The sequence below is a fragment of the Microtus oregoni genome, unplaced genomic scaffold (genome assembly GCF_018167655.1).
Source record: "Microtus oregoni isolate MIOR12 unplaced genomic scaffold, Mior012 000047F_ref0000412, whole genome shotgun sequence".
In the NCBI taxonomy this organism is placed as follows: Eukaryota; Metazoa; Chordata; class Mammalia; order Rodentia; family Cricetidae; genus Microtus; species Microtus oregoni.
The window spans coordinates 6,488,223-6,512,133 of record NW_024543221.1 but is presented as its reverse complement, the minus strand read 5'-3'; the positions used below and the strand labels follow the sequence as shown (position 1 = coordinate 6,512,133).

At 47.8% G+C, this 23,911-nt stretch overlaps 1 protein-coding gene across 1 annotated transcript in view; it reads left to right on the top strand.

The window, feature by feature from the left end:
• Positions 1–16,035: 16,035 nt before the first annotated feature.
• Positions 16,036–23,911, top strand: part of Capn2 (calpain 2) — a 51,156-nt gene continuing 43,280 nt past the window's right edge. Inside the window, exons 1-2 of the mRNA XM_041635380.1 lie at positions 16,036–16,512; positions 21,528–21,597. Of these exons, the coding sequence (XP_041491314.1) occupies positions 16,276–16,512; positions 21,528–21,597 (307 nt within the window). The 5' untranslated portion in view covers positions 16,036–16,275. The remainder of the gene's footprint in view (positions 16,513–21,527; positions 21,598–23,911) is intronic.

The following is a 23,911-nucleotide window of genomic DNA, read 5'->3' as shown; positions in this document are numbered from 1 at the left end:
AGCCTCAAATGCCATTGTGAATCTTGCTGAAGAAGTGACTTCTCTTGCAGAAGGAGTCAACCATCAGGGAAGCTACCCTGGCTCAGAGGACTATGGCTGGGTGCCATCTTGCTTGAGAGGTAACCTAGAGTTTTAGAATGAGTACCACTGAGACTTGAGAACAGGGAGCAATCCCGAGTCCTGGGCCCTAGTTCAAACTGCCAAGGTTTCAGAGTAAGAAGACAGATCTGGACAGTCCCCCTAGTTGTGGAGAATGGGAAGGCAGATGGCAAGAAGCTAAACAGTGCAAGCAGCAGTAGGCGTGGCTCAGGAAGTCAAGTGCGTAGGAAAGATGGTTCCTTCCTTGGTGAGAGCACACTTCATTGGCTGAGAAAAATTCCAGAGCTTGATAGCCCCGAGCAGGAATCAGCAAAGCAGACCTGCCTCTGGAGCAGGCTATATGTCCTGAGGCACGCAGCCCTCACCAGATAACTTCGAAGCTCCAGCAGATCACAAAGTATCTACAGCTGCATCTCTTCAGCGGGGTAATGAAGACTTAGAAGGCTTTGAAAGTGTGGAGACAGGCTCTCCTGTGTGGTTGCTTCCTCCACTCTCAATGCACTTGGGAGACATTGCTAGAACATCACTCACCCCAGGGGTTACAAACTGGGGAGACTTAGAAGAGCGGAAGAACCAGTTTGGCACATCAGCCTCATAGCCAAGGGTGGTTAGCCAGTAGAAGCTCCATGTATACAAAGAAAGGAGCTACTGCTGTTAAGATAGCTCAGACAAACATCAGGCTTCTCACAGGTTCAATATACCATTTGGAATTTCCCCCTTTGTACATTTATTTATGCATAATTTTGCTATGGGAAAATGGTCTTTTATCCTGTCACTTGTTTTATTTTTAATAAAATGCTGATTGGCCCGTAGCCAGGCAGGAAGTATAGTTAGGGCAACCAGCAGGAAGTAGAGGTGGGGCAGTGGAGAACAGGAGAATTCTGGGAAGAGGAAAAGGGCAGTCTGCAGTTGTCACCCAGCCACAGAGGAAGTAAGATGAGAATCCCTCACTGACAAAGGCACCAAGCCACAGGACTAACACAGACAAGAATAATGGGTTAATGTAAGATGTAAGAATTAGTTAATAAGAAGCCTGAGCCAATAAGCCAACCAGTTTATAATTAATGTAAGCCTCTTGTGTGTTTCTTTGGGACTGAATGGCTGCAGGACTGGAAGGGACAAAAACCTCAGCAAACTTTTAGAAATTTTTGAGTTTAAGCCAGGTGGTGGTGGCACACGCCTTTAATCCCAGCACTCGGGAGGCAGAGGCAGGCGGATCTCTGTGAGTTCGAAGCCAGCCTGGTCTACAAGAGCTAGTTTCAGGACAGGAACCAAAAAGCTACGGAGAAACCCTGTCTCGAAAATCAAAAAAAAAAAAGTGTGAAATTTAGAAATTTTTGAGTTTACCTTACTAGGTTTTTATTTTATATTTCCCTTTCTTATGTATATTCTTAGTTACTTTTCTATTGCTGTAAAGAGACACCATAGCCAAGGTACATATAAAGGTACATATAGAAGAAAGAGACTTTACTGGGGCTCACAGCTCCAGAGAGTTAGAGTCCATAACCATCATGGTAGGAAGCATGGAAGCAGGAAGGCAGGGTGCTAAAGCAGTGATCAAGAGTTTACATCCTTGCCGGGCGGTGGTGGTGCACGCCTTTAATCCCAGCACTCGGGAGGCAGAGGCAGGCGGATCTCTGGGAGTTCGAGGCCAGCCTGGTCAGGGACAGGCACCAAAAAAGCTACAGAGAAACCCTGTCTCGAAAAACCAAAAAAAAAAAAAAAGAGTTTACATCCTTATCCAGTAGTAGAAGGCAGTGAGAGAGGTAACCAGGAACGGCAAGGACCTTTGAAACCGCCCTGAGTGACACACCTCCTCCAAGGCCACACCTCCTAATCCTTCCCAAACAGTGCTACAAACAGGGACCAAGTGTTCAATTATAGGGTCCTAGTGGAGCCGTTCTCACTCAAGACCCCAAACTCCACTTCCTGACCCTACTACAACGCAAGCAATTAGTTCAACTTCAAACGTCCCCTTAGTCTTTCACAACCTCAAGATTGTTGAAAAATCCAAAGTCTCTTTTGAGACTCAAGGCAATCTCTTAATTGTTATCCTATGTAAAAACTGAAATCAAATTCTGTAATTCCAATATACAACAGCACAGATTGTACATTACCATTCCAGACGGGAGGAATGGAGACATAGCAAGGAAATGCTGGACCAATGCATGCCAAAACCCAGCAGGGAAAATTTCAAATCTTCTAACTCCATGTCTGTAAACAGAGACTGTACTTTTGTTTCCTGGACACCCAGAACCAAATAATCACACAGAAACTATATTAATTACAACACTGTTTGGCCGATGGCTCAGGCATATTTCCGGCTAGCTCTTACATCCAAAATTCACCCATTTCTATTAGTCTGTGTATTGCCACATGGCCATGACAATACCTTTTTTTTTTTTTAACATATCCTCTTTCCTTGACTCTGCTTACTCTTTCTAGCTATCTCTGTTCAGATTTCTTGCCTGAGTTTATTCTAAGCCACTCGCCAAAACAGTTTTATTCATCAATCAACAAAAGCAAAACATACAGAGAAGGACCTCCCACACTGCGTGTCTGATGTCAAAGGGCTCCCCTCTTCCGGCTTTGCTGACTGCAAGGCACTTCTGTGTCGAGGGCTTTTTCCATTCCCTGTCTGCAGCTTTTCCTGGCAGATACCCCACAGTTCTGGCATCTCCAGCATTCGGGGGTCTCCACAATCCAGGCTACACTTTCACTGCATAAAAGATCAGATGGGTCCTGATACAATTACTCCATTTCCATCTATGGATAGCTCACCCAAACTACAGCATAGATGACTTCATAGATATCTACAGAATATTCCATCAAACAGATATTTGAAAATAGATCACATTCAAGGACACAATATAAGCTTTAACAAGCACAAGAGAACGTAATAATTTCTTGTGTAAAGCTAGAAATAAACAGCATGAGAAACAACAGTAACAACACAAATACTTGGAGACTGAAGAATGCACTCTGGAATGGACAATGTGTTATTAAAAATATTAACAAGAAATTGTTGTAGATTCCTAGAATCAAATTAAAATGAAAGCATAACTTGCCAGAACTTCGGGGATAATACCTAAGGCAATTCCGAGAGGACAGTTTATAGTTAACAGTGCCTACATCAAGCAAATCAGAGAGATCGCACGTAAATAAAGTATGCATCTTGAGATCTTAGAAAAACAATAACAAACCATACCCAAACTGTAGGTAACAGAAATAATGAAGGTTAAAACAAAACTGATGTAATAAAGACTAAAATATCAATAAACAGTTGGGTTTTGATGACATAAACATGATTTGCCTGGGTAACTGTGGATGGGGGTAGAGAGGGAAACATGAGGAAATGGGATGGTCGAGTTGGGGTGGGCATGGAAGAGGAGAGCAATGTTAGAGACATCTTGATAGAGGGAGCCATTATGGAGTTAGGGAGAAACCTGGGGCTAGGAAATTCTACAGAATCCTGAAGGATGACCCCAGCTAAGACTCCTAGCAATAGTGGAGAGGGAGCCTGACCTGGCCTTACCCTGTATTTAGAATGGTAACTACCTTAATTGTCATCCTAGAACCTTCATCTAGTAACTGATGGAAGCAGATGCAGAGATCCACAGTCAAGGACCAGGCCAAGTTCCGGGAGTTCAGTCGAAGAGAGAGAGGAGATATGAGCACGGGAGGTCAAGATCATGACGGGGAAATCCATAGAAACAGCTGACCCCAGGTTGTGGGAGCTCATAGACTCTAGACTGGCAGCTGGGGTATCTGCATGGAACCTAACTAGGCCCTTTGCATGTGAACGACAGTTATGTAACTTGGTTTGTTTGAGGGGCCCCTGGCAGTGGGACCAGGATCTCTCCCTGGTGTATGAACCGGCTTTTTGGAACTCATTTCCCATGGTGGGATGCTTTGCTCAGCCTTGATGCAGGGAGGAGGAACTTGGTCCTGCCTCAACTTAATGTGCCATGGGAGACCTTACCCTTTCTGAGGAGTGAATAGGGTGTGGGTTGTGGTGGGGGGAGGGGGGAGGAGAGAAGGAAGGCGAGGAGGGAGGGGGAACTGTGGTTGTTATGTAAAATGAATAAAAAAAATTTAAATAAAGAAAAAGACAGCCCCTTCACAAATGGGAAAGCTGGATATTCACTGTGGAGTAATAAATCCACCATCCTCTACAAAAATAAATTAAAAATAGACCAAAGATCTTAATGTAAGAGGTAAAAATTTGAAATCATGGGGTTAGGGATGCTTGAAGGTTTGGGTACAAGCAAAGATTCTCTGAGGACTTTAATAGCTCAGGAAGAAGTGACAAGAATTGGCAATTGGGGTTGAACCAATTTAAAATGAGTTTGCGCAACAAAGGACCCAATTAACTGAGTGGAGAGAGCCTGCCTACAGGATGGGATGGGAGACAATTGTTGCCAGCTATACGTCTGATGGAGAATTAATATCCAGACTCTATAAGGAACACCAAAAATTAAATACAAAATCTAATCAGTAAATGGACAAATTAAATGAACAGACAGTCCCCAAAGATGAAGCAAAATGTCTAATAAACATGCAAAACACATTTGGCATCCTTAGCCATCGGGGAATTTCCACAGACTCCATCTCACTGCAGTCAGAATGGCTGTCGTCAAGAAAAGCAGCAATCGACGCTGACCAGAGTGAGGGCATTATAGGCTATTGGAGGGATATAAATTAGAGAATCCACTATGAAAATCAGCGTGGCAGTATCTCAAAAAGAAATAGGACTACTTTAGTATCTATCTAAACCAAGTCTAGGAATCTAAGTCAGCTTCCATGGACGATCTGCAGTTGATTCACAACAAGCCAATCTCTCTCTCTCTCTCTCTCTCTCTCTCTCTCTCTCTCTCTCTCACACACACACACACACACACACACACAAGAGAATTAGTGACTATTTTAGAATTGATCACAACAAAATCAATTGTTTTGTACAACTAATATATACTAATAAAATTAATTCAAAAAATAAAAAAGAGAGAAGAGGAACCACAGTAGTGGACAATGGGGCAGGTATTTGTGTCACCATGGTACAAGTATTCTAACAGAAGTCATATGGAGAGAGCTAAGGGGGCTGGAACAGTGACTTGGTGGTTGAAAGTGCTGACTGTGCAAGATCGCTGTGCAAGGCAAGGACTGGAGTTTGTGTTCCAATACCCACCTAAAAACTAGGAGTGGTCCTGCACACATCTGTAACCGCAGCATTGAGTGGGTGGAGACAGGGGAATAGCTAAGGTTTACAGGCTGACAAATGTGAATGAGTTCCAGGTTCAACGAAAGGCCTGTCCTCAAGGCAGAGGACAAGGTGGTATAAGGGGACCCCCAGTACCTCTGGCCCCTTCGAGAGGGGCATGCAACCCTCCACACACAAATAAAAATAATAAAGCAATGAATAGAACTAAGTTTAATTACAGAGAACAGCTTCACTCGTCGACAGCTGTGTCTTCTCGCTTATGAGTCCACATCTCAGGAGACAGAATCCACACTCCTGATATGACTTGCATTTCAATTAGTCCCAAGCCTGTTCCGGGACACTCCCTTCTGGATATGAGTCAGAAGGCTGAAGCCTCCCGGCAGAACCTGCTCAGGACAGAGGAGGTGGGCCTCAGAAGCACCCTCGGTCCATTCAGACTGGGCACAGCCTAAGGAGCAGAGGCAGAACGGAGCTGTCTCCGGAGAGTCTAGAAATGCCAGCTCCAGCCCCGACTCCAACCCCAGGTCCAAGCCCAGCCCAAGCCCCCACGTGCACCAAGTACTCCTAAAGGACTGGACCTTCGCTTACCTGTCGCCAGCCTTCACTATTTGGACCCCTGTTGCTCAGCCACAAATGCAGGACTAAGTGAAGAGAAGATCCCTCGGGTCCCCTCAGGGCCGCGGCTTTTTTGAATATGGAGAAATCTCTGCTGAGTCAGAAGCTTAGGGACCCATAGCTGAGCTGAGCGTGACTCAGCCCCAGGCTCAGCTCTAAGGTTCCTCCTAGAATGTGCCCTTTTTTGGCCCCAGGCAGGGTTTCCCTCATCTCTCTTAGGAGTGCTCATGGGCAGAGAGTCAAACAGCCTCAGACTGGCGCTACAATTCTCTGGTTTGCTCTCCAGAAGGACTGGGTGCAAGGAATGTCTCACTCTCCAAGACTTCAGTTCCTACCAGGAAGGAAGGGGCACAGCTATCCTTCACCTGCTGTGCCTGAGAAGCCACGCTAATAGTGTAATGAACGGATAACCCAAGTCAGTAGAAAAATCTCCTCCTTGGGTGAATAAAGGGAAAAGGGAGGAGAAAGGGGGAAGGAAAAGGGCAAGAGGGAGGGTCAAAAGGGAGGGAACGGGAAGAGAGGAAGTCTCCACCAGCTGAAGCATTCTATCTTTTTTTTTTTTTTATCCCAGATCCTAGGTGTATTCACAAGTGGCCCCTGGGGGTGGAGGGGAAAATTTGCTTCCTAGAAGACACAAATTGGTACACTCAGTTAAATGTAATTCTTTGCTATAAGACTGGTCAGAGTCCCTCACATATAAACAGCATTATGACTCATGAAGAGGCAAATTGAATGTGAAGTGTTTTCCAAGATCTCTTGACCCTGAAAAAAAAAAAAAATTACAGAACTACATTCACACAAAGATCACCCATTGACATCTCACAATACTTGGGTTGCTTTGCCATTGGTCTAGAACACCTCTGAAGTTCCATTCAACCCTGGTTTCTGCTTTGAAGACCTCAAATCGTGAAGCATTCTGGGTGAGTATGGCACAGCCAGGGCCTTGTTCTGCTGAGAGGAAAACCCAAGCCCTCCTCTGCTTTGTGTCAGCAACCTGAGCTGTATTTGTGAGCCTTCATCCACCTGAGAGTTACAGAGCCCTTTGTCAGCGTTATGGATGTCGTGGTCTCTCTTTCACAGACAGAGAAACCAAGGTCTAAGAAGTTAAAGACACTGGCTCAGATCCATAGCCAAGCAAATTCTTAGTGTGATCACTGAGTTACCCCCTGTTTGACAGATGGATGGATACCAAAGGGCCTCACTCACTCACTGTTGCTAAGGAGTGAGAACCAGAAGGGTGTAATGGAATCAAAGCCCTACAATAAATGAGCCCACAACAATAGTGCTATGTCCCTGAAGCAAGTCAGTAACAGCAAGGAAATAACACCTGACCCCAGCAGACCACAGCAGGAAGAAGAGGAAGGGTATGAACCAAGTCTCAACTGTCATAAATTATACAGCAAGAACCAGGGGAAATGTGATTGCTGTGGCTTGGATCTTTTAAGATTTGTTCATTTTATTTTATGTGTGCATTTAGCCTGCATGTATGTATAGGCACCACATGCAGGCTTGGTACCTGAAGAAATCAGAAGAGGGCATTGGAGAGCTGCAAATGGTTGCAGGCCATCACATGGGCGCTGGGAACCAAGCCCAGGTCCTCTGCAAGAGCAAGAAGCACTCTTAACCTTTGAGCCATCTCTCCAGCCTGTGATCTGGATTTTAAATGCCTATCAAAGGCCTATAGGCTAAAGGTTAGGTGCCAGCCTGCAGCACTATGAGAGAACATGGGAACGTTTAGGAGACTGTTTGGCACGATAGGAGGAAATGGGATGTGATTGTTTGACACGATAGGAGGAAATGGGACGTGTTTGTTATCCCTGTCGCAGTCAATGTCGTGTTGCTGTGACGAGCTGTCATGCACAGCAACTCGTATAAAAGGCAGTATTTAATCAGGGCTTGCTTACATCCAGAGGTGTTATTGAAAAGGGGGTGAGGATGCGAGTCAAATAAACCCAAGCTAACTCCAAAACATTTCAGCTATAATTTTTTTATTATAAAGGGCAAACTCACAGAAGTCCAACCTCAGGTGTGTAACATGGGAACCAGAGATAGAGAGTGAGTCCTGGGCAGGCCAGTGGTTTTTCTCTGGGTACCCAAAAGGTCACGCCCTAACCTGATCCAGCCTCTTAAAGGTCATTGGCTGAAGGAGGTACCCCATCACCTCTGCCTTTTGTATAGATAAGAGAGTTTTAAACCCAATTTAAAGCTATATACACTAGGAACAGATATTAAGTATAAAATTAGGATTACAACCAGCATAAACAATATTAAGCAAGGAATGTACGCTAAATGTTTTAATAAACATTCTATTCTAAGGAGTCTAAGCCTTGCATTGGAAATGGCTTGGCTAAATCATAAGAGGAAGGTAACTCTGACTATCTAACCTTCAACCCCATCGAAGGCCTGAGAAGGGAGTTAATAGTATTTGAGTAAGCAGGAAGTGCAACTAAGTAGCTTCCAAAATGTGTAGTATATGACAGAGACAACTGACTACCTGTGAAATCACCCAAAGTCTCATTTGCAGTGTTGAAGCAACCAACCTTGGCTAAAGCCTAGAGTAACTGACAGACCATTTTCAGAGTCAGGAAAACTTTTAGAACCGTTGTATCCTGTCTTGGCAAGATTTGGCAATATTTTTCCATGTGCCTTGCTTATCCAGTCTGGACACTATGCACTTTGTCAGTGGTCAAGGCATGGGCAGTTCCTTAACCAAAGGCCAGTTGTGCCAAGAAGAAAACAAACTCTGAGTGGAGTGTCTTCGGTGCTCAACATTCTCTCAGGAATAGATTGGTGCTGTCGGGAGCAATTATGACTCACATCAATAGAACACTAAGTTATTTAAATGTCACATTCCATATATCATTGAAGAGGTTAAGGATTACCTACCTATGCAGAATACAATCTCTGTGTATCTAAAGAACCTAATTAATCTGACTATATGTATAATAAACATGACATGAATGAATATTGATGCATAATATTTAATACCTATATAACTTAAAGACTAAGACTTCATATTAGAATATTAAACAATCTTTAAACAAACATGCAATGAATAAGGACCATGACCTCAAAATGTAAACAACGCGTAAGTATCTTGATTAGAGGTAGAAATATATATATAATGCAATATGATAAGTATATCCTAAAAAATTGTGTCAATATACAAAATGTCTTAAACAGAGGTAGAAACAGAGAGTTGGTGACCAGGATAGAGAGAAAACCCAGCCCCTTCCACCAATGTGAGTCTCAGACTGTGTGCACTGCAGGGATCCCTGGCTGGAGAGGCAGAGACCTGTGGAGAGCTGCACTGGGTTCCGGGGCGGGGACGGGGGTATGCAGGACCCAGTGACAGCTGTAGATCACAAGCTGCTGATGATTGGAGCCGCGGGTGGGGAGAGTCAATGCCCAGTGGGGTCCCAAAAGAGGAGTGGACTGGTCCCCAACACCCACAATGGGGCACCAGATGTTACTAAAGGGGGTAGGTGGTGGGTATGAGTCAAATAATCCCAAGCTAACTCCAAAAGATTTTAGTTACAACTTTCTATTATAAGGGGCAAACTCACAAAACAGAAATAAAAAGTCCAACCTCAGGTGTGTAACACGAAAACCAGAGAGAGAGAGAGAGAGAGAGAGAGAGAGAGAGCCGCTAGTGGTTTTTCTCTGGGCACCCAACCTGGTCCAGCCTCTTAAAGGTCATTGGCTAAAGGAAGTTCCCCATCACAGAGGTTTGGTCCATTATCATCAGGATGGGAAGCATGGTGGCATGCAGACAGACATGGTGCTGGAGAGGCAGCTGAGAGTTCTACATCCAGATGAGTAGGCAGGAAGCAGGAAGAGAGACACTGGGCCTGACTTGAACATTTGAAACCCCCAAAACCTGCCCTCAGTAACACACTTCCTCCAACAAGGCCACACCTCCTATTCCCTGGCAAGTAGGACTACTCCCTAATGACCAAGCATCTAAATACGTGAGCCTATGGAGGCCATTCCTATTCAAACCACCATTATCCCCTGGAGGCTCACACATTTGAAAACGTGGTCCCTAGCCAGTAGCGCTGTTTAGGGGATTTAGGAGGTTTTGCTAGAGATAGTTTTTTTCTGGGGGGCAAGCGTTGAGTTCATGACCTCACCCCACTTCCAATTTGCTCTCTGCTTCATGTTTGCAATTGAAGATGTAGTCTCTCAGGTTGCTCTTGCTGCTGTGTCTGCCACTTGCTGCCTTGCCTCCCCATCAAGATGGACCCTTTCCCTCTGGAACAGGAAGCCCAAATAAACCCTTCCTTCTATAGTTGACTTGTCATGGTGTGTTATGCCAGCAATAGAAAAGTGATTAGTACATTTGGTCACTGGGAACATGAACCTTAAGAGGCTATTGAAATCCCAGCCTCTCCTGCCTCTCTCTTTTTCTCTTTGCTTCCTGGAAGCCATAGGTAAATGTACAACCCTGCCACATACTCTTGATATACTATGCCACCATCTGCTCAAACCCACAGGACCAGGTGACCACAAAACGGAGCCTATGAAACCATGAGCCAAAACTGAACTTCCTCCTTGAAGCTGTTTATCTAGATGTTATGTCAAGGGGTAGAAAGCTGATTCATAAGTTCAGTGGTTGGCTCTCCCAGCCCCTTCCTGTCTCTTTACTATTCCAGCATCCTGGCCCCTCAGCTCCTTATCTGCAACCCCCATACGCTCCCTCCAACACAGCCACCGAATGATTAACAGCTGACAGACTTCCTGCCTCGGGACCTTCCCCTCCACTAGCTCGGTGTCTGATGCCACAGTGCTATTCGGTATCTTCAGTGTCACTCCCCGGCAACGAACCTATTCACCCACTGATTGAGAAAAGGAATGGAGCCAGGGGAAGGAAAAAAATGAAGAGACCAGGTTGACCTCTGCTTCTGCAACTGTGGCCCCCAGGTCGTCATTGAACAAGCCCAGTGTGATACTTAACCTTCATTGTCACCTTGAATGGATTTGAAAGCAACTCAATTCTGGATGTGCCCGAGGGTGTTTCCAGAAAGACTTAACTGAGGAAAGAGAGCCCACTCTGAATATGAGTGGCTCCTTCTCACGGGTAAGGGTCCCAAACTGGGTAATGAGAAAAGCAAGAGGCCAGCTGGGCACTAGAGTCCATGTCTGCTTCGTGACCGTGGCTACAGTGTGATAAGACACCTGCCAGGGTGGACAGTATCTCTCAGACTGGAACCAAAGCAGACCCTAAACTGCTTTTGTCGGGCATCATGTCACACTAGTAAGAAAAGTAACCAAGCGCGAAGATACCCAGGGATGCTTACAACCAAGATGGCGCCTAGAAGCCCTGGGGAACTACTACAGCTGTGGTCGGTGTGTTGGGAGAAATTACACCATCCAGACTGCACACTCAGGAGCCAAGTGACTGAGTGCCACACTGGCTTCTCGCCCTGTGAACTTGAGCACATATCAGGGCAGTTCTACAATTTCTACTTGAGAGGGACTTGAGAATTGAAAAAATGCAGGCAGTAGGTGGAGTTGCTAGAGTGGTCTTGAGGCTTGCCTTGTAGCTAGGTTTGCTTAGTAAGCAACTTGTTCTGGTTCAAAACACTGATTTGGAGGACTTGGGGTTACTGCTGATGCAGGGGCCACACCTCTCTGGCACCCTGGGGTGCTTCCCATAGAGCAGGCAATGTTCATCTCTACATCTGTTCCCTTCATCGGGCACTGTGAAGACAGAGGATCAGCTGCAGCAGCCTAGGTACTCAGGTACCCTCCTATGGAGGTGCCGTTGCTGCAGCCGATGGCAGTGATGGTGACAGCAATGATCATACTGATGGTAACACCTAAGGTCCAGACATTTCACAGACATTGAAAGCTGATATGTGTAACAATTCTGACCGTGTGAAGTAGGCAGTAGTAGGTCCCCGCTTGAGAAGAAGACTGAATTTGCTTCTCTGTTGCTTTGATAGAACACTTTCACCCTACAGCTTACAGTCCATCATGGAGGCAAGTCAGGGCAGGAGCTCAAGGCGGGAAGCTAGAGGCAAGCTGAAGAAGAGACCCCAGAGGCATGCTGTATCCTGGCTTGTTTCTAGGCTTGCATTCAGCTACCTTACTTATACAACCCTAGGCCCACCTGTTTGGGGGGTAGACCTGACCACAGTGGGACAGGCCCTCCTCCATCAGTTAGCCATCAAATGCACCCCCAGACATGTCCAGTCTAATGGAGGTCACTCTCCCCTCCCTGTTGTCTCTAGTTTGTGTCAAGTTGACAAAAATGATCAGGTGCAGAGGTAAGTAAAAGGGGGTGGGGAGCTGGCATTTTGAAAATGTCAAGGAGTCACACAAATGAAGACATAATCTATCCTTAGCTGATCTGCTGTTAGGAGAAGCCCTATGTAAGCTCCTCTCAGAGAGAGCCATCTGATGTCTGTGGCCCTGTGTGCAGGCTGGAGACACAGGCAAAGACATGCTCAGAAAGAATCTGGGCCTCTGGAACTTTTGGAACTTTCTTCGGGCTGTTTCCTCTCCCCTTCTAGTCTTAGCACCCCCACAGATTGATATTAAAGAGACACCTGCCTGTCCAAACTCCTCTTCAGCTCTCGGCCATCATCCAGAAGCTCCCTCTGCGATCTTGAGGAGAGAATATATATACAATCTCTGCAGAGGAGAGAAAGTCTCATTGAGTGCTATGCAGCTTTCTGTAGCTGCGATCCAAACACTGGGAAAATAGATAAAAGGCAGGAATGATTCACTTGGACTCAGGGTTTCAGGAACTTCAGTCTGTGCCTGGCTGGTCCTGTTATTTTAGGGCTGAGCTGAGGCTCCATGGAGGCAGGAGCCTGTAAAGGAGAAGGCTGTTCACCTCACTGTAGACAGGAAGTAATCAGAGAGGTCCTGAAGGCCATGTGCACTTCAGAGGCTTCCTTCCAGAGACTTCTTTCCCTTGCCAAGTCCTGCCTGTGAAAGTTCCTACCATTTCTCCAAGTAGTGCCACCAGCTGGGGACCAAGTTCTCAACACCCCAGCCTTGTGGGGGACATTAATGTTCAAACAAAAGTTGGCACCCAAAACTGGGCTGTTTGTTTTTGTCTCCTGTACACTAATACAGGGCAGGGGGTGGGGACGACTCGGCCTGTGTACACTAGGCAAGCGCTCCGCAGCTGGACAGCTCCAAGTGTCTTTTAATAACACTGGAATTCATATTGTCTGTGACCTGCTATCTATTCATATGACAGACCTGAAACAGGGAGAAGAGGAAAACATGGGTGTCCCTCAGGCTAGACCTGCCTTGTCCTTTGCTGTCTGAATCCAGGAAGGGAGGCCCTGGGACTATGGTCTAGGGTTTCAGAGTGAGGCTCAATTCACCATGTCCGCTGTTGCCGTATCCCTCCTAAAAAAAGGAGTAAGGATTTCCTGTGGGCAGGTGTGAAGTTTGCGAGCCCAACAGAGAACTGCAGTGTGCACACACACACATACACACACACACACACACACACACACCCCTCCCACTTTCTTTCTCCTTCTCCATCTTGCTCATATTCCAGATATGACAACTGTTTCTGGCTCACCTGCTACCCTTCTGGTCTGGATGACTCATTTGGGAAGAGGGGATCTGTGTGTGTCTTTATGTTTCCCTGACAGGGGTCACGTTTGCCTAAAAGAGAAGACTTGGCCAGCTCCCCTGAGATAACATTGCCAGGGAAGCTTTGGAAAGCATAAAGAGCAGTGTTGACTCAGGTTACAAACTGGCCCCTGTCCAGATGGTGAGGCCAGTCTTTATATGTTTGCAAACCAATTGCAGCGGCTTTGGACAGTCTGGAGCCTTTGGGGAGCAGCGTTCTATGTACACAGTTGGTTAGGTCTGCTGCCCTGCCTGGATGCACTGTGATGGGTGTTCACTAAATTGGAAAAGGAAGCCAGCCGTAGGTGAGAAGAGACTTTCTGCTGCCTTAGCCTTGCAAAGCTTCTGTCTTGCAAGTTTCTGCCTTGACAGCAATGATGGGTGTAATCTGCTCAGACATTTATTGCTGGGGCCTGGCCTCCAATTGCCAGGGATTAGGCACTTCCTCCAGGTAGTCGCCAAACTCCACTATAACAGGTTTGGGACAAGCTCTTGGAGAACCAAGATCCCAGAGCTCAGGAGAGATCAGGGTGGGGCCAATAGAAATCAGATGGTGGGGAAACCAATGGCTTCCAGGAAAGGACTGTGAAGCTTCAGAAACCGTCGCACAGAAAACCCCTGAACTACAAACAATTCCAGTGGAGCCCCAGCTCTTTCGGTGGCACACAAGATGGTGTAGTGACAAGCGGGGTGCCTGACAGGCAATGTGCCGAGAGTTGAAACTTGAAGACAGAGGATGTGAAACAAAGTCAAACTTAGGTAGGGAGAGGCTGTCATTTGAAAGAAAGACTGTGGTTATGGGCAGAATGAGCCTGTCTCAGGGCTCTGCAAGCATCTCAGATTCAGAAGAACTGGGAGAGGGGTTTGTCTTTCTGTGGCAGAGGAGGGCCAAATGGCAATGTAGAATCTGGAAGAGAAGCTGGACAAACACTGGAACAGCCTAGCCAGCCAGGGAAAGTTCTGGCTGGTGAAAGTGGGCAGGTGATACTCAGCTTTGTTTGTGTGTGCTCTGGCCAGGAGGAAGAAGAGCTGGGGAACCAGTAAAAAAAAAAAAAAAGGAACCCTGAGCAGATGAAGCAGAGGGTCAGCCATGGGAAACAGTGGACTCCCAGTCAAAGATATGGTAAGGAGTGGTGTGGATAGCTCTTAAAGCTAAAATTATAGTTATTGTATTGATATAAAATGAAAACCTTTTTTGTTTGTTTGTTTGTAAACTGTTAATTTTTTATCACTGTCAGATTTCCATCGGCCCCACCAAGATGTCAGAACTCAAAAAGAAGAGGAGGACTCTAGACATGCTTCACGTACAGGAGTGTGCGTGAGTCGGCAGTGTGAACAGACAAACTGGCCTTGACACAGGGAGAAAGACACTTTGACTCCTCCAGGAACAGAGCCATTTGCATATCACATTGATATTTTAAGTTGCTACAGTTACCTACAACTTCCAGAGTTAAAAACTAACTCAGAAATGATGCTAGACCATGACAACCTGAACAGATCTCGGTTCCTGAGTCTGGTACAGAGAGAGACATTTGAGACTGCATTGTTCTGCCTTTTCTCTCTGTAAAGCACTGCCCAAGACCTGCTAACTCTATAGTAGCATCCTTGGCTTTCACTCAGTAGAGGCCGGGAGGACTCTCCTTCCAGCTGTGACAATAAGAAGAATGTCTGCAATCATCTCCAAAAGCCGCTTGGGTCACATGGGTGGGTGGGGGCTGCCTCCCCTTGAAGACCCCTACTGGAAATCATTCATAGCCCAGGCAGATACTAAGCCCTCCCAGTATTCATTCCAGAATTTCTCTGTATGTGAACTGCAGCTCAGAAATTCTCTCTTGACAGAGTGGTGGCAGCAGTCACCAACACTGGCTCTCTTCTAAATATTCTCTCAGTGTTAACTCAATAAATCCTCCCAGGTAAATTTGAGTTTTAGATACGCTTCACACAGTTGTTCTAATATAGGTTGGTCTCAGGTGGTATTTGAGGGCTACACATACTAAAACCACACTTTTTTTTCCTTTACTTAAAACTCAGACTTAACCCGGATGGCTGTTTTTTGACAAATTGTACAAACCAACTTGTGCACAAGTAACTGTCCGCTAATCGCAGGGACCCTGCTCTGCCTGTGACTAGCTTTAACCCATGGGGTTACATCATTGAGCTTCTATGGGACTCAGTTTCTCTTCTTTAAGATGAACACACCGGCAGCCACTTCTCATAAAATTTCAGGTATTGACGCACTTGTCCAGAGTCTGCAGAGTTATTACGATCTTGGGCCGGTGAGTGGCAACTGGAGTTAGTCTCTACGCTCACACTGCAACTGACTCATCCTGTTTCCTGGACAGTCACTGCTGAGTTTCGCCCGGCATTCCTCGCGACCGACACGCTGGAGTTTGAGTCTCAACTTTCCCATTCCAATTTGTGAGCATTCCCCACCACCGGGTCGCGCCATCCCGGGAACCGTCCGAAGGTGGCAGCAGCGGCCCCGCAGTCCTCCACGGTCGGGCTGGCGCTGTGCAGGTCGCCCGCTGACCGCGTCCTGGGCTAGGCGACGAGCAGGCCGGGAGAGGCAGAGGCCACACCCCGCGGCCCAGGCTCTTCCACCCGGTGAATCATCGCCTGCAGCAGCGGCTCCCGCAATCCGCTGCAGCGCCCCGGGCCCGGCCGCACCCCAGCCGAGTGCAGCGCCCAGCGTCTCCGCGAGCCCTCTCCCTGTGCAGTGAGCCAGCCCGATCGGTACCATGGCGGGCATCGCAATCAAACTAGCCAAGGACCGCGAGGCGGCCGAGGGGCTGGGATCGCATGAGAGAGCCGTCAAGTACCTCAACCAGGACTACGAGACGCTGCGGAACGAATGCCTGGAGGCCGGGGCGCTCTTCCAGGATCCTTCCTTCCCCGCCCTGCCGTCCTCTCTGGGATACAAGGAGTTGGGGCCCTACTCCAGCAAAACTCGGGGCATCGAATGGAAGCGGCCCACGGTAGGAAGCACCAGGAGACCGGGTGGGGCCGGGAAGGGCTGCAGAGGAAGCCAAGACCCGAGGCTCCCGGGCTCGGTAGTGCTAGCTTGGTTGTGCTCCGCGATTGCTGCTAAGGGGACTGCAGATGCAGGCTGTGGCCCACCCAGTAGACCTGCCCCCAGATAGCCCAGAGCGCTTGGCAGGACAGGACCCCAAATCCCAGTAGCAGGCACGCCCAGGAGGCCGACTTTGTCTTCACAAAGCCTGGGGACACAGGGCCGCTGGGGTGAAACTTATTGCACTCTAGTGGTAAGATGGAGGGAGGGGACATGGTTCTGCTGTGCGGGTCAGTATCCGAGTAGGGTAGAAGACTTCCGACTGCTTCGGGGAGGAAAGGGTGGGCACAACCTGGCGCTGGCTTACATAGGTGGTCACAAGTACCTGTGATGGTTGGTTTTATCCAGCTTGGATCTTGTTTATTTCTCAAAGTGTAGCTAGCATACCCCTCCCTGCTCCCCAGTATTTCCCCGGGTAACTTAACAAAAAATTGAAAGGTTTAAGGATCCTGTTATTCATTATTTGGCTAGCCCAGAGTCCTCACCTGGGAACCTCTGTCCCACTCCCAAATGTTCTTAGGCCAACCCTCAGGATCTCTGCCCTTACGCCCTCCCAGTTCCCGGGTGGTTTCAGTCTCCAGTGGAATTCCGCCTAGCTGGCCTTGACTTTCCCAGGGAACCTAGAGGAAATCTAGACTCCTGTTAGAACTGGGCATTCGTGCCCTGCTCCCATACTCTTGATCCTCCCAGGCCACTTTAGTTATCCTGAATCCAGTTAAAGATCTAGAGAGTACCCTAGAGCAGCTGGGTGCTCTACGAGCCCCGGGTTCTACCCCAAACACCACATAAAACCAGGTGCATAGTAATGTATAATCTATAGGTTATAGTCTATAATCCCAGAATTTAGGAGGTGGGGACAGGAGGATCAGTTAAAGCGGGGGGACCACTGAGGTGGCTCCGTGAGTAAGTTGCTAAGCTTAACAACCTTCACTCTATCCCAGAACCCATGTGGAAAGAGAGAATTGACTCCCAAAAATTATCCTCTGACCTCCACATGTACACTGTGGCACACATGCGGACTATTGCAAGCATGTACACACATAAAATAAAGATTAATAACAATAATAACAACAACAAAAGAAGGTCAAAGCTAGCCTTGGCTGTATAGCGCATTTGAGGCCAGCCTGGACCACATGAGAACTTGGCTCAAATTAAAAAAATAAATGAAAAGGAAAACCAGAAAGTGTCTGTGGAGCAGGACAGTGAGCACCTGGGTGCACTGGGTGAGTCATTGATCCTCTGCTCCTCACCGCAGCCAGGCCAGGTGGTACACACCTTGGCCCCAGCTTTGGCTGCTTAGTAAGTCCCAGGCCAATCTGGACTACAAAGTAAGACTGTATCAAACGAAAAAATAAGAATGAAGCAAGCTAAGTTTCTCTAGTCCCTCTCTTGTCCTTCACACTGGGTGCAGCTCCCAGAGACACCCAGTTCTTTTCCCTTGCCCTTCTCACCTGCCAGGCATGCTCTCTCCTCGACCTCCGAATCTAGTTCATTTACATTCTTTGGGGCTTTGTCACATGTCTCCTCCCCAGAGTCTTTCCTGATCATTCTTAGCAGACTTCACCCTGCTGTTCTCTGCCCTATGCTAACTTCTGCCCTAGCATTTCCCCCATGAATCAATGTGGTCCCATGTGTTTTCTTGTTCTGCCGAGCTGGTGTGTTGTTTGCCTTGTGGTCTCGGGGTCTCAGAGAACTGTTCCTCCTCAATATTCACGCATGCATTCATTCCTCAGCATTTATAAAGTGCTGCTCTAGACCAGGCATTGAGACATCCATGACAATCACAACAAAACAAACCAACAAAACAAAGTCAACTGAGTATTTGGAAAATGAATGAACGAACGAATGTACAATCATTGTGAGCCTTGAATGACATCCCGGCTGGGGAGATGACTCACAAGCAGGAGAAAATGTGCCTTACTTCTGTGTACTGTTTTACAACTTACTTTCTATCCAAGTTTCATTTCTGTGGCTACGATAAACCACCCTGGCCAGAAGCAATTGAAGGCATTAAAGAATTTTTTCAGCTTACAATTCCAGGTTACAGCACAACACTGAGGGAAAGTCAGAGCAGGAACTCAAGCAGCTAGTCACATGACACCCGCAGTCCAGAGCAGAGGTGATCAAATGCTACCCGGCAGTTGCTTTTGTCTGCCCCATCTAGGCTCCCCTGCCTAGGGAAATGGTGCCACCCACAATGGGCTGGGTCTTCCGATGTCAATTAGCAATCAAGATAATCCCTCACAGACAGAACGACAGGCCAACCAGATCTGGATAATTCTTTGAAACGACTATTTTCTCCCTGACTCTAGGCTGAGGCAAGCTGACATTTACACACACACACACACACACACACACACACACACACACACCTTCTTTCACCCTTCCATTCAGACAATGAACACTTACTGAACACCTGTTATATTCCAGGCACAGGCTACTTAGCGTCTATTTCTGAAGCCCACAAAGGTTCTCTCAACAGGTGATAGAGATCTAGGGCCACTTCAGGGACTCTGCCTGGGCAGGCCACACACCACATAGCCATTCTATAGTTGGGGAAACTAAAGCTTGGGCATGTCAGACTTCCTCAGAACAAAACAGGAGTGGAGCCAGGCCTGTCTTTCCAGACCTTGGTGGAGTCAGGCAATGGTACAAAAAAAAAGTGACCCCTGGGTTCATTAGTCAGTTATCGGAGACTGGAAAAGAGCAATGTCACTGGATGGTGTGGATGGGGTGGGGGAGGGTGGGGGCGGGCAGGCAGACTGGAGACCCTGGAGTAGGAGGAATGGAAGTGAAGTATGTGTTTCACTCATTTAAGAAGGATGTCTAAATGACAGGAAGAGGAGAGGGAGAGAAGGGAGGGAAGGTGCGAAAGAGAAAGAGAGAGAGAGAGAGAGATAGCACACTAACACCTATGGCTTGATTTGAGAGACTGGGCAGCTGTAGGCAAGTTGAGTTTGTTAAAGGTTGAGTCATGACAGAGGAAGGGATTAAAGATGACTTCCAGAGAAAGAATGAAATAGCCATGAGGAAGAGAAAGCAGGGCAGGGCAAGGGAGCTGGTTAGCCATCCTGGGGGCAGGGGCGGGTGCTGCTAACTCTTCCTGAGGGGATGTCATAACACTGGCAAGAGAGGGCTCCACTGCAAGAGGGATGAGGTAGAGCATGACCATGGCCACACTGAGGCCACAGATAGGAGTGGTACTGCATCACCCAAAGCTGGCACATCAGGTCCTCTCTAGAGTTGTCATTTATAGAGTTCATGGCAAAGCCATTAGTGTTCATCTGCCCTGACCCTGAGAACAGTTTCTATGGGTGGTACATTTGTCTGCAAGCCCATTTTACAGATGCAGATCAAGCTTCAGGGTGTTCAGTAACCCACCCGCATCCTAGGACCTATGCATTAAGAGGCACTGCCAAGATTCTCACTACCTTGTCAGAATCCAAGGCCCGCGCCCACTCCTTTCTTCTACTGCTACGTGGCTACACCCGTGTTTAATTCCAGGCTCCACAGGCTGTAGGCAGGGCTGTTTTCTCAAATGTCTCTGGGCTGTGAACTCTGAACTTGGGCTTCTCTGGAGACCCTGAGGCAGTTCCTGAAGTGTAATGGTAGCCCCTTCCAGAGGTGAGAGCTTGGTCCCTGATTGATCAGTGTGATTAAGGAGCTCCTGGAACTGAGCCCCGGTCTGTGCCACCCCCAGGATAAGTGCTTGCCTGGCAGGCCTTAGGGAAAGCTGGCTTCCCTGCCTGGACAGAAGTGCATTCTTGCTATCCCTTCCTTCGCCAGGCAGACTGGTGGGGAAGCGGGAAGGGAGCATGCTCTGTGAGCTGGTGTGCTGCTGGAGGCTGCCAGGATGGAGCTCTCACCCAGGGAAGACTCCTGGAGACAGCAGCATGCCCAAGGGGCAAGGCCACTCTATGCAGATGTGGCACTCCTACAAACCAACATCTCTGAGTCAAAAGCTGCTCAGATTTGGGCCCTGACTTCCTTTGTGGCTTTTGGGTGGAGCTCTTTGAAATCCGGAAACACATCCAGGGGGCTGCTGGAGGGCTGAGTCCTTCCACCGTGGCTTCCATCAGGCTGTTGGGAACAACCACGGAAGAGGCACAGGATGGAGAGGCTTAGCATTAAGGAGTTCAAATCCCAGTGATTTCTACTCCTGGGGAGGCAAGGAGCTTTGAACAATCACTTTACTTCCTGAGCTGCTCCCCACGTGTAAGAGGAGCTACATCACCCTGAGTTTCCCCAAAGGGCTGTAAGAGATGAGGCTCCATGCAGTGTCTGCACAGCGGGTACAGAGTGCATGAATTCTTCTAGTTCTGGGGCCAACTCAGAAGGGCTGGATCCAGTCCCCTAACCCAAAGAAGCACGTGTTTTAGAAAGATGGAGGAGGACCTGTGAACACCACCACACAACACAGGTTTAGGTTCCCAAAGGCTTTGGGAAGGAACTCAAAGGGAAGAGTGGAGCTAAATGAGGAGGAAAGGCTTCATGCTGGAGGAGAGGGATGGGAGACTTGAAAGATGAACGGTTTGGGAAAATGTAGGCAAAAGAGGAATGCCTTGCAAGCCCAACCACTGGCATGCAGGCCCAGAAGAGAAGGTGCCAGAATGGTGGGCAGCGGGGCACTTAGCATGGAGGGTCTGAAAGCCTGGCAAAGGAAGCTGGATGTACTCCCTGCCCTGGGTAAACAGCATAAAGGAGCTGACTGCAGGTGATTTGGAATGTGTGGGGTCTGATGACTTCCTGGAAGCCCCCCTCCCCACCCCACCCCGTTAGGGCCAATGGAGCAAGGTCACATGACTAGCACGAAGATCTGACTGTGGAACTCTCCTCAGAGCTGAGTAGCACTAGGAAGAGGGGCTGGACTCACAAGCTCCTGCCGGCTATGTTGACCTTACTCTGTGGGTTTGTTTCTAGGAGATCTGCTCTGACCCCCAGTTCATTGTTGGAGGAGCCACCCGCACAGATATCTGCCAAGGAGCCTTGGGTAAGTCGTGGGGTCTGGGACAACCTGTGCCATGTCAGCTGCAAGTTCCACGGCTTCTGTTCTCGAGCCCTGTGGTGACTTCCACTCCCAGAAGTTCCCTGAACATCTTGTCTCCTGGGGATGTCCCCCAGCCAGCCTCGACACTAAGATGAAAGTTCTGTGAGGCCCAAAACAGGTCCCCAAGAGGAGGCAGTGACACAGTGTGAAGGAGGGGAAACCTCTGCTGAGAGGAGGGGGAGGCCCTTACTGGGAGGAAGTGGAAAGCGCCAGGACCAGCTCAGCCCTGCAGGCAGCTGGCTCCCTGTGGCTCACCAGAGTAAGCTATGAGGCTTGTGCATACTCACACAACTGTAATACTCATGGATTCAAACTAGCCCAGGTGTCAATCAAGATTGAGAGGGCTATGTTTGAGAATTCCAGCTCCAGAGTCCCTAGCCTCGTTCTGAAACTTCCCGGGCTTCAATGAAGTCTCAGCATTGAGAATCCACCCTCATTTTTTCCTATACATAACAAACATGGGCCTATAATGATTGGAGCAGATTACTTGCTCTGATAAGCTGGAAACCTGCTGTCCACCTCAACCAGCTTCCTAACAAGCCCATGGTAGCAAAACTAGCCAGCCAGAATTCACCCCCTTCCTGTGCCCGCTTCACAAGTGTTCTGATCTCTTAATGATGGCAGCCACTATTTCCTAAGCCAGTCACTAAGCCGTGCTTGTCTACGCTCCAAGATACCCCTGGTCACTCTGAGTTTACAGAGAAGTGTGCTAAAACCAAACTGTAGCCAGAGAAGAGGCCTGGTGTACAGACATTTGGTCTGACCCCAGCACTAGAGTGTTAAGTGCCGAGGTGATCTCCCTACAAAGAGGCCTGCCAACATGTCACCTTGTGGGGGACATCATGGCCTGTGCAAATCCTAAGGACAGGGCAACCTCAAGGGAAAATGGGATCCAGACCTGTTGGAACACAACCATTCTAAGTGTGGATTCCTAAGATGCCAGAGAGTTTTCTCACCTGCAGGAAACAGGCCTCCCTTCTCTGCCCTCCCTTCCCAGGAATTAGCAGACTGGTAACCCAGGTTACCTAAGGTGTTCAGTGAGGCGAGCCACTGGCTCGAGAAAGTGGAGGTGGTAAGGGCTGGGTGTTGATTAAGGTTATGACCAAGCTTGAAGTTTTTGAAGGATCTGGAAAAATCCAGCAGCTACTGAACCATACTCGCAGCCTAAACAGCTGCTTCAGAACTCTGAAAACATCCGAAGGGCCACGCTACACATTACAAGCACCCGAGTTAAGTACCATTTCAATTCCACCAAGTTTTGGTTTGGGAGGGGGCCATACGGTTAAATTCCTGGGAGAAATTGCTTGTTCTAAGTCCAGAACCAAATGAAAAAGAGAAATATAAACCTTTCTAAACTTTCTTGGCAATTGATCTAATGTTTAAGGTCTCTGAAGTGCTCCGACTAGCCATTTTATTTTCTCTTGGCTTTTATTCTGGAAGATTCTAATGAGATTGTGGGTCATGAAATGTAGTCTACTGAACTCTCGCCCTCACTTCGGCTTCTGGGCATGAGGTCCTGAAGGGGTGGTAACATCCCCAAGTCCCAAAAGGCTCAGGAATGACAGAACAGGGCTGTGGCAGAAACACAGGCTCAGGAATGAATGTCAGGAGTTGGGGGGGCCTTGGCCCAGGCATCACTGGGGACCTCAATTTTCCCAAACAGCAGAGGGAAGCAAGTTAAATAAGATGGCATCAGAACCCACGATAGGTGGCATTCAGCCCTCTAAAGCTGTTCTTGCTGTGGGCTGGAACAATGGTAGAACGCTTGACCAGTTGGCAGGAATGAGGTCCTAGGTTCAATTCCTGTGGCAGCAACGAGTCAATCAATAAAATCAAGCCCTTCCCGGTTCATGACAAGCTGTCCCCCATTCCTGGGTCTGGTATGTGAGCAGTAAGGATCATCCCCTGAGAAACAGTGGGTAACTCAGACAGCATTGTCTTTTTGTTTGCTTTGATCTCATTATCATATGCAACCATCCCAAGTCCCACATAGATATATTTTTTAAGGTTTATTCACTTATTGTATGTATATGAGTACTCTATCTGCATGTATGACTTTATGCTGAAGAGGGCATCAGATTCCACTACAGATGGTTGTGAGCCACCATGTGGTTGCTGGAAATTGAACTCAGGACCTCTGGAAGAGCAGCCAGTGCTCTTAACCGCTGAGCCCAAGTACGTATTTTTACACTCACCACGCACATATGCAAACTGAAACACAGAGAGGAGGGTGCTTATAAGGCTGTGCTCTAATCAT